The sequence below is a fragment of the Pollachius pollachius genome (assembly GCF_949987615.1).
Source record: "Pollachius pollachius genome assembly, chromosome: 14".
Classification (NCBI taxonomy): Eukaryota; Metazoa; Chordata; class Actinopteri; order Gadiformes; family Gadidae; genus Pollachius; species Pollachius pollachius.
This window is the reverse complement of record NC_136947.1, coordinates 10,961,779-10,974,278: the sequence shown is the minus strand read 5'-3', so window position 1 is coordinate 10,974,278 and position 12,500 is coordinate 10,961,779. Positions and strand designations below refer to the sequence as shown.

The 12,500-nt window shown below is 46.6% G+C and overlaps 1 protein-coding gene across 1 annotated transcript; it reads left to right on the top strand.

The window, feature by feature from the left end:
* Nucleotides 1–1,752: 1,752 nt before the first annotated feature.
* rab2a (RAB2A, member RAS oncogene family) lies at nt 1,753–11,953 on the top strand. Its single transcript, XM_079751555.1, has 8 exons — nt 1,753–1,953; nt 4,627–4,698; nt 4,814–4,881; nt 6,712–6,794; nt 7,114–7,206; nt 7,295–7,406; nt 7,723–7,791; nt 9,936–11,953. The coding sequence occupies exons 1-8, from the start codon at nt 1,908–1,910 to the stop codon at nt 10,029–10,031; spliced, it is 639 nt and encodes a 212-aa protein (XP_079607681.1). The 5' UTR covers nt 1,753–1,907; the 3' UTR covers nt 10,032–11,953.
* The last annotated feature ends 547 nt before the right edge of the window (nt 11,954–12,500 follow it).

Below are 12,500 nucleotides of genomic sequence, written 5' to 3'. Positions count from 1 at the left end.
TCTTCTGCTATAGACCAACTCTTCTGCTATAGACCAACTCTTCTGATATAGACCAACTCTTCTGCTATAGACCAACTCTTCTGCTATAGACCAACTCTTCTGCTATAAACCAACTCTTCTGATATAGACCAACTCTTCTGCTATAGACCAACTGTTCTGTAGAAGACCTCTGTGTCGGTCTGACTCCCTGTCTGTCTATCTTTCTGTGTGTGTGTGTGTGTGTGTGTGTGTGCGTGTGTGTGCATTCAATAAGAGCAACTGCTGAACTTCATGCCTGTGTGTTCAGAGTTGGAGACTCTTCTCTCCTCTCTCCTCCTGTGTCTCCATGTGGGCGGAGCCTGCCTCAGGCCTGCTGGAGATGGCACTTATTAATTAGCCTACATTCTTAAACAGGGAAACGACCTGGTTCAGGCAGACCCAGTACTGTCAAATCCTCTACAGACCCAGCACCTCAGTTCTGTCCACCCCTCTCTACAGACCCAGCACCTCAGTACCTTCAACCTCTCTCTACAGACCCAGCACCTCAGTACTGTCAAACCCTCTACAGACCCACACCTTACTGTCAAACCCTCTACAGACCAGCACTTCAGTACTATCAAACCCTCTATAGCCCAGTAGCTCAGTACTTTCAAACCCTCTCTGACAGACTAGCACCTCAATACTGCCAAACCCTCTGACAGAGCAGCAGCTCAGTACGGTCAAACCCTCTGACAGACCAGTAGCTCAGTACTTTCAAACCCTCTCTGACAGACTAGCACCTCAATACTGCCAAACCCTCTGACAGACCAGCAGCTCAGTATGGTCAAACCCTCTGACAGACCAGCAGCTCAGTACGGTCAAACCCTCTGAGAGACCAGCATCTCAGTACGGTCAAACCCTCTGAGAGACCAGCAGCTCAGTACGGTCAAACCCTCTGAGAGACCAGCAGCTCAGTACGGTCAAACCCTCTGACAGACCAGCAGCTCAGTACGGTCAAACCCTCTGAGAGACCAGCAGCTCAGTACGGTCAAACCCTCTGAGAGACCAGCAGCTCAGTACTGTCAAACCCTTTCTACAGACTCAGCACTCAGCGGTCGTCTTTTGTGTGAACAAACCTTTATGGTCATTCAAGACACAATAGAGCAGCAGGTCTTACAGAGAGCCTTTTATTGAGCCTACTGTCAACTATATTATAGTTCTTTATAGTTAAATATATTATAGTTCTCTATAGTAAACTATATTATAGTTCTATATAGTCAACAATATTATAGTTCTCTATTGTCAACTATACTATAGTTCTCTATAGTCAACTATATTATAGTTATGTTGTATTGCTGTGGAATAGAAGCGTTGTGATTGGCTGCCATCTAGTGGCGCCTTTAAGAAATAACAGGTTTTCTCAGACGCTGTATCATTATTTAAACATCAACATTATTACCATCCAGCACACATCACATCGAGTTTCTGTTCTGAGTTCAGTTCTTGTTGAGAGGCCAACAGAACATGATATTAACTTAATGAATAAAGTGTTCCTCTGGATCTTAACATGGATCTCGATGTTCTCCAGAGAGTGTAAAGGCACCCACCCACAGAGGATAACCAACGGTCCTAACCTAGACATAGGTTAGCCCCCCTGGAGGGTAGAGCAGAGGTTGAGGTGTGAAGCCACGCCCTGAGGTAGAGCAGAGCAGAGGTTGAGGGTGTGAGGCCTGTAGACTGCGTGGCGGGGGGCGGGGCCTGCTGACGTCACTGTGACGTAGCGCCGAGGACGGGTCTGTTTATTGTTCCTCCGACCAGAGAGAAAACAGCTAGCCGCCGCCGCCGCCGATCCACCGAGACACGACAGGTATCCCCCGGTATTCCCCGGTATCTCCACACGGTCCAGGGCGCTCTGACACGGCAAGCAGCAAGACACTTCTCCCGGGGCCATGGCGTACGCGTATCTCTTCAAATATATCATCATCGGGGACACGGGTAAGACGTGGCTAGTGAGCCCGGGGCTAACGAACAGGCTATCGTGATGCTACCAGGCAGGCTAGCGTGAGGCTAACAGTTCAGCCCGAAGCTAACAGACAGGCTAGCCCGACGGTGACAATTCAGCCCGATGCTAACAGACAGGCTAGCCCGATGCTGTCAGATTAGCCCTATGCTAATAGGTCGGCTAGCACAATGCTAACGGGCTAGCCGTGTCTCATTTCCGCAGTGTTGGACGGTCCAATGACGTGGTACAGGCGGAGCGGCCAGAGGTGCTGCTGACAGCTGGTTCTTTTCGCTCCCAGTAGCGCATCCCGACGGACAGAACCCCCCCCTCCGGCCCCCCACAGCAGCTCACCTTTCCCTTATCGATACCGATCAACACTATCGATCCGCGCTGCGAATCGACGTGGAGAAATCTGAGCTGGGCCTTTTATCGGTTAGCGCCAGGGTGGGGGTGCTAGCGGAGTGCTAACAGGGGCAGGATGTGTGTGTAGGTGATGTGTTAACGTGTGTGTGTGTGTGTGTGTGTGTGTGTGGGGGGGGGGGGGGGGGGGGGGGGGGTGATGTGTTAATATGGTGTGTGCGTGTGTGAGGCTGGATTATCTGTCAGCACGACTGTGGTCACCTCTTCCTGCTGCGGTGGACCCCTCAGGGCCCCACGGCCCCTCACTGCCTCCTGTCTTGCTGTCCCTCACTGCCTCCTGTCTTGCTGTCCCTCACTGCCTCCTGTCTTCCTGTCCCTCACTGCCTCCTGTCCCTCACTGCCTCCTGTCTTCCTGTCCCTCACTGCCTCCTGTCCCTCACTGCCTCCTGTCTTCCTGTCCCTCACTGCCTCCTGTCCCTCACTGCCTCCTGTCTTCCTGTCCCTCACTGCCTCCTGTCCTCCTGCCCCTCACTACCTTTGCATGCTTTAGAAGGCCTAGCTGGCCGTGAGGCTCCAGGACAGAGTGCTGGTGGCTTTAGGAGACAGTTAAAACCCTCAAGACGCAGCCGTACTGGCCTGCTGCTGTCATAGTGCTCCTCATATATTGTGGAGCACCCAGTATGGACGAATACCTCTGAGTCTGGTTCAGACTTCAGTTTTCCTGTGACCATGAAGATGGTATTGCTATAATGCTAGTGTGACTATCAAGATAGTGTTGTTATGAGCGTTAGCAATATTGATGTGATATATGTATATATATAAATATATATTGTGTGTATATTTACTAATAGTATTGCTGTAAAAATAGTATTGTTATGACAATAGTATTATTGTTCCAAAGGGAATATGGTTATGAAGAGAGGGAGATGACTATAGTAATCCTGTGATGTTGTTATGGAGGTATAATTGTTCATTGTTTTGAGATGAAGACAGCATAGTATCTTTATTAATGAAGTATTGTTATGACGATAGATGTGATTACTCTAGCATTGTTGTGAGGATAGAATTGCTGAGGCATTAAGCTAGCGCTGTTGTTTATGTTTCTGGGCCTGCTGTGATGTCGTCACACCTCTTCCTAGAAACTCACCACAGCGTCACTAAAGGACTTTAGTTTCAAGTCCTTCGAGAAAGACTCCTCCCCCGGCCTGAGAGTGCTTAGGAATCCTTTACCCTTCAGAACTTGGTGTATTGATGTCCGTTTCACAACTCAGGATGATGACATGTTCCTGATGTGCCGAGATTAAAAACTACAGAACACATAGTTCAGGCTCAGCACAGACAACGTGGTTTAGGCTCTCTGTTCCCTTTCTGGTTCAGGCGGAGAGAGTTGGACACACACACACATTTTCGAGGTAGAAAAGACACTGAGGTTGTAAATGACTCCATGCTGTGTCAATAAGTCAAAGTATTCATTAGATAGGAATGAACCAGACCTCTCTTCTCTAGGATTTCTGTAAATACACGTTAAATACTCGTACAACTTGTAAATCCAGCTGTTAAGCTAACTTTGTGCCAAGCTAATGCTGTGTTACCTATGGTTAAAATACACGCTAAACTAACGTTAGCATGACGCAGTCCCACCAGAGGGCTGTTGAGTCCTGGGGCCGCACTCGAACCAAGCTCACATCCTGCTCCTCTAATTGGCCATTGGGTGAACAGGTAATACCAGCGGCCAATAGCGTCTGCTCCCCAGGGAGGCCAGAGTCCCCTGCTCCTTCATGCACAGGGAGCAGAGCTGGAGCCTCTGACACATGGGGTACCTGTTATTAGAGAGAGAGACGGTAGAGAGAGGTTATAACACAGAGAGAGAGAGACGGTAGAGAGAGGTTATAACACAGCGAGAGAGAGTCGGTAGAGAGAGGTTATAACACAGAGAGAGACGGTAGAGAGGTTATAACACAGAGAGAGATGGTAGAGAGAGGTTATAACACAGAGAGAGAGACGGTAGAGAGATGTTATAACACAGAGAGAGAGAGACGATAGAGAGGTTATAACACAGAGAGATAGACGGTAGAGAGAGGTTTATAACGCAGAGACAGAGATGGTGGAGCGAGGTTTATAACAGAGACCGAGAGTGTAGAGCTAGGCTTATTACAACGCAACACACTGCCTAGCAACGCAACACACTGCCTAGCAACGCAACACGCGTCTTAATAAAGCCGCCCATAGCTTCACACATCTGTGGGAAGTGTGTGTGTGTGTTTAATGTCTGTGTGTTTTAATGTGTGTGTGTTTGTGTTTTTCAGGTGTGGGGAAGTCGTGTCTACTACTACAGTTCACAGACAAGAGGTTCCAGCCAGTTCATGACCTCACCATAGGTAACACCCCCGCACCCCCCCCCAAACACACACATTTTTTGTGTGTGTACATATTGTGTCTAGGTGTGTAAAGTATGACTATATCTGTGTGTGTGTTCTAACCTGTGTGTACTAGGTGTGGAGTTTGGTGCCAGGATGATCACAATAGACGGAAAACAGATTAAACTGCAAATCTGGGATACGGTAATACAGACATTCACACAAAGACACACTGACCGGTAACCTAGGGATTGTTAGTGCCCCACACTTGATTCTATGACCGTCCTTACTATACCATCAGAGATATAAGGTTGTTTCTCTTTCTTCTGACACATGTACTTATTGTAAGTGGATTTGGATAAAAGCTTGTGCTAAACGCCCTGAATGTAAATGTAGAACACAAATTCACGCAGTCTGCAGTCAAAATACTTAAACCATGTTGTCTGTACTGATGCAGAACCACATGTAGTTTGGAGAGGTCTCTGGTTGAATCCCAACCTCGTAGAATTCACCCTTCATGGGTTTGGGTGCAGTGCCCTGGCTGGCCACCAGATAGAGGCAGCACTCCATGCTCCACTGGAGGAACCCTAGGATCCCGTAGCTAGCTGCTAGTTATTATATACTATACTAGTCTTCCTATAGCCTCTAACTATACTAAACTAGTCTTCTAATAGCCTCTAACTATTATAAACTATACTAGTCTTCCTATAGCCTCTAACTATACTATACTAGTCTTCTCATAGCCTCTATCTATTATATACTAGTCTTCCTATAGCCTCTATCTATTATATACTAGTCTTCCCATAGCCTCTATCTATTATATACTAGTCTTCCTATAGCCTCTATCTATTATATACTAGTCTTCTAATAGCCTCTAACTATACTATACTAGTCTTCCTATAGCCTCTATCTATTATATACTAGTCTTCCTATAGCCTCTAACTATTAAATAGTATACTAGTCTTCCTATAGCCTCTAACTATACTATACTAGTCTTCCTATAGCCTCTAACTATTATATACTAGTCTTCCTATAGCCTCTAACTATAATATACTAGTCTTCCTATAGCCTCTATCTATTATATACTAGTCTTCCTATAGCCTCTTACTACATATTCTACACTAGTCTTCCTATAGCCTCTAACTATTATATGCTGTACTAGTCTTCCTATAGCCTCTAACTATAATATACTAGTCTTTCTATAGCCACTAACTACACTATACTTGTCTTCCTATAGCTTCTAACTATTAAATTCTATACTAGTCTTCCTATAGCCTCTAACTATTAAATGCTATACTAGTCTTCCTATAGCCTCTTACTATAATATACTAGTCTTCCTATAGCCTCTAACCTTAATATACTAGTCTTCCTATAGCCTCTAACTATAATATACTAGTCTTCCTATAGCCTCTAACTATTATATACTATACTAGTCTTCCTCTAGCCTCTAACTTATAAACTATACTAGTCTTCCCATATCAGCCTCTAACTATAATAGAAGTGATACTTCTAATCATGCTAACAATGCAACAGTGCTAATGGTGCAAACGCTTCCAACAGTGCTAGCAGTGCTAACGTTGGTAGCGGTGTGATCCAGATGCCTCGAACGCTAGCCCTCCGAGTTGCAAGTGGGGAAACTCTGTGCTTTTCTTGCGGTATTTTACGGAGGCCCCCTTTTGGTCGCGCTCCCTCGGCATTCTGAGAGTATACTGAGATCAGTGATGGCGCTCTCAGCAACAATGGCTGCGCCCTTAAAGAGATTTACTTTCTTTGTATTTGTACCACGTTGGTCATTTTAATGGCGATTTTAAATGCTCTTACACACTTAATTACATTGCTACTTTATTCACAATCACAAAGACGAAAACGCTATGAGTGCTCCTAGACCGGAAATGACGTCAGAAGTGCAACTCGGAAGGCTGGTGTCCGAGGCATCTGGGCCACACCATTACTGTGCTTACGGTGCTAGCGGTGCTTACTGTGCTAGCGGTGCTTACCGTGCTAGCGGTGCTAATGGTGCCCTTGTGTCTGCAGGCTGGCCAGGAGTCGTTCCGCTCCATCACCCGGTCTTACTACAGAGGAGCTGCAGGCGCGCTGCTGGTCTATGACATCACACGGTGAGCAGCAAATCACACGGCAGGATGTGGACCTGTTGATTCATTGTTTTGACACCAATCCAGATGTTGTGCGGTGTGTTGTAGACACTGGGTGTTTAGGGCAACATTGGTGTAGTACCTCCGGTTGACCCCCAGAGGGCCGTGAGACAACCGCTCTGCTGTTTAACCTTCATCTAACCCGGACTCTGAACTTTAGGGTCCACTCAATAAAGTCTGTGTGTGAGTGATGCATACATATGTATGTTGTGTGTTATATATAAAATGTGTTTAGGGGTGTAATGTATGTTCTATATTGTGTGTTCTATGTTGTTTGCTCCAGGCGGGACACTTTCAACCACCTGACCACCTGGCTAGAGGATGCCCGCCAGCACTCCAACTCAAACATGGTCATCATGCTCATCGGCAACAAGAGGTCAGAGGTCACCGCAGCCTCACACCTGGGCAGCATCTGGGTCAGGAACGCCTTGCTCTAAGGTGTGTGTGTGTGTGTGTGTGTGTAGTGACCTGGAGTCCAGGAGAGAGGTGAAGAAGGAGGAGGGCGAGGCCTTTGCCAGAGAACACGGCCTTATCTTCATGGAGACCTCCGCCAAGACAGCCTCTAATGTAGAGGAGGTAACACACACACCTCCATCATACTGCCTCTAATGTAGAGGAGGTAACACACACACCTCCATCATACTGCCTCTAATGTAGAGGAGGTAACACACACACCTCCATCATACTGCCTCTAATGTAGAGGAGGTAACACACACACCTCCATCATACTGCCTCTAATGTAGAGGAGGTAACACACACACCTCCATCATACTGCCTCTAATGTAGAGGAGGTAACACACACACCTCCATCATACTGCCTCTATTGTAGAGGTAACACACACACCTCCATCATACTGCCTCTAATGTAGAGGGCTAATGCTGTCTCTCTCAGGCCTTCATCAACACAGCCAAGGAGATCTATGAGAAGATCCAGGAGGGAGTGTTTGACATCAACAATGAGGTGAGACTCTCTCCTACTCTCCTGGTTTACTCTCTTCTGTCTGTGTCCGTCTGTGTGCTATCCTCTCGCTCATGTTCCTCCTGTGCCACGGATCCAGTCAGAAGTCCAGTGTGGTACTGGTGTAGGACAGCAGAGTCCTGTAGTACATGCTACTAGCTTAGCGTCATGTAGCATGTGAGCGGTTATGTGGTCCTGCTCTCCTGTTCCAGGCCTGGTGGTCCGCCCCGGACCGCCTAAAGGGACGGAGGGCGTGGTGGTCCGCCCCGGACCCCCTAAAGGGACGGAGGGCGTGGTGGTCCGCCCCGGACCCCCTAAAGGGACGGAGGGCGTGGTGGTGCGGTCACCTCTCCGTCTAGTTAATACGACCCTCGTTGTCGTGGAGACGGACTCACCTCGCCTTCTGACTCCTTTACATCAACTTGATTGTTGGTTTTTATATATATATATATATATATATCTATATCTATATATATATATATATATATCTTCCATAGTGGTAAACTACCATTATGCTTATATTCACTGCGTGACGTGAATATCGGTTAATTTTAATAACATCAAGGTGTGCAATTGTTTCGCAACAGTTTAGTTTTTATGCCAATTTTCTATGAAAAGGTGATAGCCTATCTTAGTTATTGACCAGGGAAACAGCAGCTGGTTGCACCAGCTGAGCATAAATTCCATCTTAGCTTAGTTCCACCATAAATTGGCCTTACGGCGGAGTTTAGGAGCTACTAATTGTTACACTGTTGCACCACACACGTCCAACGTTGGCTTAAGTTGTATCCTAAAACTTACACCTCCTACTTAGTATGTCTAAAGTCTACCGTTTAAACCGTTGGCATGGCTTTTCATTTCGATCGGTTACAAAACTTACTTCAAAACGAAGAAAATGAGGGAGGATAAGGTTAACGGAGACAACGCGTTCTTCGTGATAGGTTGAATCAACTAGACATGTACGACGACGTTGATTTGTACATGCGTTTTAGATTTCGTCGCACAGAAATAATGCGAATAACAGAACTACTCGCTAATAACTTAAGACATGACACAAGATGTCAACATACAAGTATGTTTAGCATTCTGTTACGTTTAAACATATGTTCAACCATCAAACTACACTGAGTATGTTGTAACTGCACTTTACCTTCACACACATTAATATTGTTTATATTATTAATATAACAAACTTACCGGTACATCAGCCTATTTCATTTGAATTCTTCCTTTGTAGCGCTTGCAAAGAGCTCTTGGTTTATTGTAGAAATTCCGTTAATTCCGTAATAATAAAATTGTAAACAATACGTATTACATAGTCTACAAAAACAGCCACAACACACCACATGCATAACGGTGAGCTACTCTTTATTGTAAGACTTCAAGTTGTTTTAGTTACAAGTTTAACGTTGGACATTCATGTAAACTATGGCCAAGCAGTGACACGGGCTAGTATTGAAGTTTAAAAGTCTAAATGAGCCATTTCTCCTTCCACTTAACATAATGCTGGACGATTTTCTCAACTCACATGGGGTGCCGGTGCAAGACGAATGCCTAAATTTCCTGTTTAGATTGTGTGCTGCACTTGATTGGCTTGAAACTATGCAAACGTCATTAAATGTGACAACAGTCTAGTAAGGGATGGTTTACGCCTTACTAATAAAGTTATGTCTTAAGTTATGGTGGTGCAACTGAAATTGAGAACGGCGTTAGTTTGAAACTACGGCAAACGTTAGGTAAGGCGGACTTTACACTCCAACTTACGAACGACCTTATGTTCTGCTGGTGCAACCGCCTGCAGGTCTATAACCCCGCCTGCCATCATAGTCCCCTCGGACCCCGATACCACCAGTTTACATCAGTCTTTTAACCAGCGGGATTATGGGAGGAATATGCTGCACATTCACATCACTGCCCACAGAAATGTAGATTCATTTACACCCGGGCTAGCACTAGGGTCTGTCTTAGGCTAGCGCCAGCGTCTCTCTCATGCTAAAGCTAGTGTCTCTCTCAGGCTAACGCTAGTGTCTGTCTATCTCTGTCTCTCAGGCCAACGCTAGTGTGTCTCTGTCTCTCTGTCTCTTGTCTCCGCAGGCTAACGCTAGTGTCTCTCTAAGACTAATGCTAGTGTCTCTCTGTCTGCGCAGGCTAACGGTATAAAGATCGGACCCCAGCACCCCACCACCAGCTCCACGTTGGCAGGAAGCCAGGGGGGACAACAGCCAGGGGGGGGCTGCTGCTGAGGACCCTCCTCCTCCCCAGGCCTCCCTCCCTCCCTCCCTCCCTCCCTCCTCCTGTCCAACCTGCCGTACTCATTAGTTAACCCCTCCCCCCCTCTCTTTCTCACTCTCTCTCTGTTGCTCCCAGATAACCTCGCACCCTCTATCACTCTATCAACCCTTACGTTTGAGCTCCCTCTCCTCCTCACTGTCTCTCCTCTCTGCTCCGCTATTTTGGCTCCTGTGGCAAAGTCAGCTTCACCTCCTCCTTGAAGACAAAAGGAGCAGCAGCAGGGAGGGAGAGAGGGAGGGAGGAGGAGCAGAGGGGGAGGAGCAGCAGGGAGGGAGGAGGGCTTCAGGATATTTCTGGTTGTTTTTGTTGAAATTAAATGAATTTTACTCGTCGCTCCATGTGTCGCTTTTCTTTACGCTTAAACCAGGAGCCCAGCTCTCTGTTTACACTGCACAGGCGGCTAGGCTAGGATACTCTAGGCTAGCACCCAGCTCTCTGTTTACAGTGCAAAGGATGCCACGCTCAGCTATGCTTGGCTAGCAGCCAGAGCTGTGGGTACCCTGAAAAGAAGTGAGGCTAAGCTAATGGTGTTCCTGGTCCGGCCCGGGGAGGGCGAGGGGGGGGGGGGGGGGGGGGAGCTGACTTTGTCCAGACCAACTAAATGTTGTTTAATCTCGTCCACACTTGGCTTCCTGTCCTCTTTATGAAACACTCATGCGTGTGTACGTGTTTGTGTGTGTGTACATGCATTTGTGTATGTGCGTGTAAGTGTGTACATGCATTGTGTGTGTGTGGGCAACGGGCCTGAACTGCTTTTCCAGTGCTGCAGGTTCCATTGTTCGCTGTGTGGGACGAGGAGTCGTTTGTCTGCTCAAACCGACGCAATCGCCTTGTTTTCACTAACAAAAGCTCTCTGTGGTTGTCATGGGGACGAGGTGTATTTAACGAACACTACAGGCCGGATGTGGTATTACTGATGTCCTTATTAGTTATTCCCCTGGGGAGGAAATTAAGACCAAACTGTTTAGTGAAAAACTAAAAATGGCCGACATGGAAACCGGAAGTGTTCCGTAATGTTGGGGTTCTCTGATTAAGATGAAGGAGATGAAGGTTATAGAAAAAAGAATTAAGAAACGTTCTTAAAAGCTGTGTATTTAACTGGCTGTCTGTGTATATTTGGATCTATCGCTTACGCTGTGCCTTGGGGCGGGGCTTCGTGGCATTCCGTAGCAACGGTAACGAGGAAGTGGGGTGCGTTCCAGCCGTCACTCAAACGCGGCTTTAGTGTTAACCGTTCATGTGAGGTCAAACACCCGACACAGGCTCCAAGACTCGTTTATACAATACGTAAATCTGATTGGTGAACGAGTGTTGGTGAACGTGTGTGGAAGTACTGTGTGGCAAGTGGAGAGGGGACGCTGCGCCGCCTGCTGGGGGCGCGCTGTATTGACGCGCAGTACTGCCGGCAGTGCAGCGCCCCCTGTGGCGACACATGGTCCTGCCTGCGGACAGGAGCCCACCGGCCCCCCGCGGGCCCTTTGTTCTGAGGGTCGCCACGAGGCCTCGCGCCGCATCAGCGTCCAGTAATTGGCCGTGACTTTAGTAGCACCATACAAACCGCTGCTGCATTGTTTCTTTTTGCTTATGTAATGAATATAATTTTATTGTTGAGTTTTATTTACTACTTTAGTACGTCTGTTTCGTTTCATTCGCCTTACTCTTTCTCTTCCTCCTTTGTCTTGCTCTTGGACTGTCGTAATATAACTTTCTATGCTCACCTCTATCTATTTTTAATGCCAAATTATCGTGTTTACCTGTGTTTGGTCCAAAAAAATAATAAAAAATACAAATGATAAATTTGAAAATGAACATGAAATGAATGAATCGGAATTTAATGGTGGACATGGAAGAAGGTTTTCCTTCTGAGTTCTGGACTGCCCTAACGTTGACCAATCAGGGCGTCCAGTTCAGCCCTGATGGAATGAATATCATAAAGACATATAATAATATATTAGCTCTACTCATTTGTCTCATCCCAAAGGTGTGTTCCTCTAGGATCTAAACCATAAAATATTATTCCGCTGCCAATTTGGCGTGCGTGTGTGTGTGTGTGTGGGGGGGGGGGGGGGGGGGGGGAAACCTGTAATCAAAGTGAAGAAACGGCGCAGGTATGCTGTTCATGGTGTGACGTTATAAATCATAACATTTAATGATAGGCTTCATGTCCTCCTGGTTTAAATAACGCCCTGTGTGTTTTTATGGAACACTTCAGGCAAAAAAAAAGTACATCCAACAGACGCTCACATCTGCGTTTGTTTTTATCTTCGTCCAGAAATCAGTAGACCAACCCCCGCCATGCCCGTTGTAGTTTATGAAGTCTGCCGTTGTAGTTCACTGATGTTCACCTCACGTATTTCCTGTGTGAGAAATTTTATTAATTTAAGATTGTTAGAGGTAGGTTTAGTTCTCTTTGACCTTGA

Excerpts from the sequence above, each read along its gene's own strand:
- rab2a (XM_079751555.1), top strand. The coding sequence starts at position 1,908 with ATGGCGTACGCGTATCTCTTCAAATATATCATCATCGGGGACACGG. Across the intron at positions 6,795-7,113 it reads CTGGTCTATGACATCACACG|GCGGGACACTTTCAACCACC; the intron begins GTGAGCAGCAAA and ends TGTTTGCTCCAG. Across the intron at positions 7,207-7,294 it reads ATGCTCATCGGCAACAAGAG|TGACCTGGAGTCCAGGAGAG; the intron begins GTCAGAGGTCAC and ends GTGTGTGTGTAG.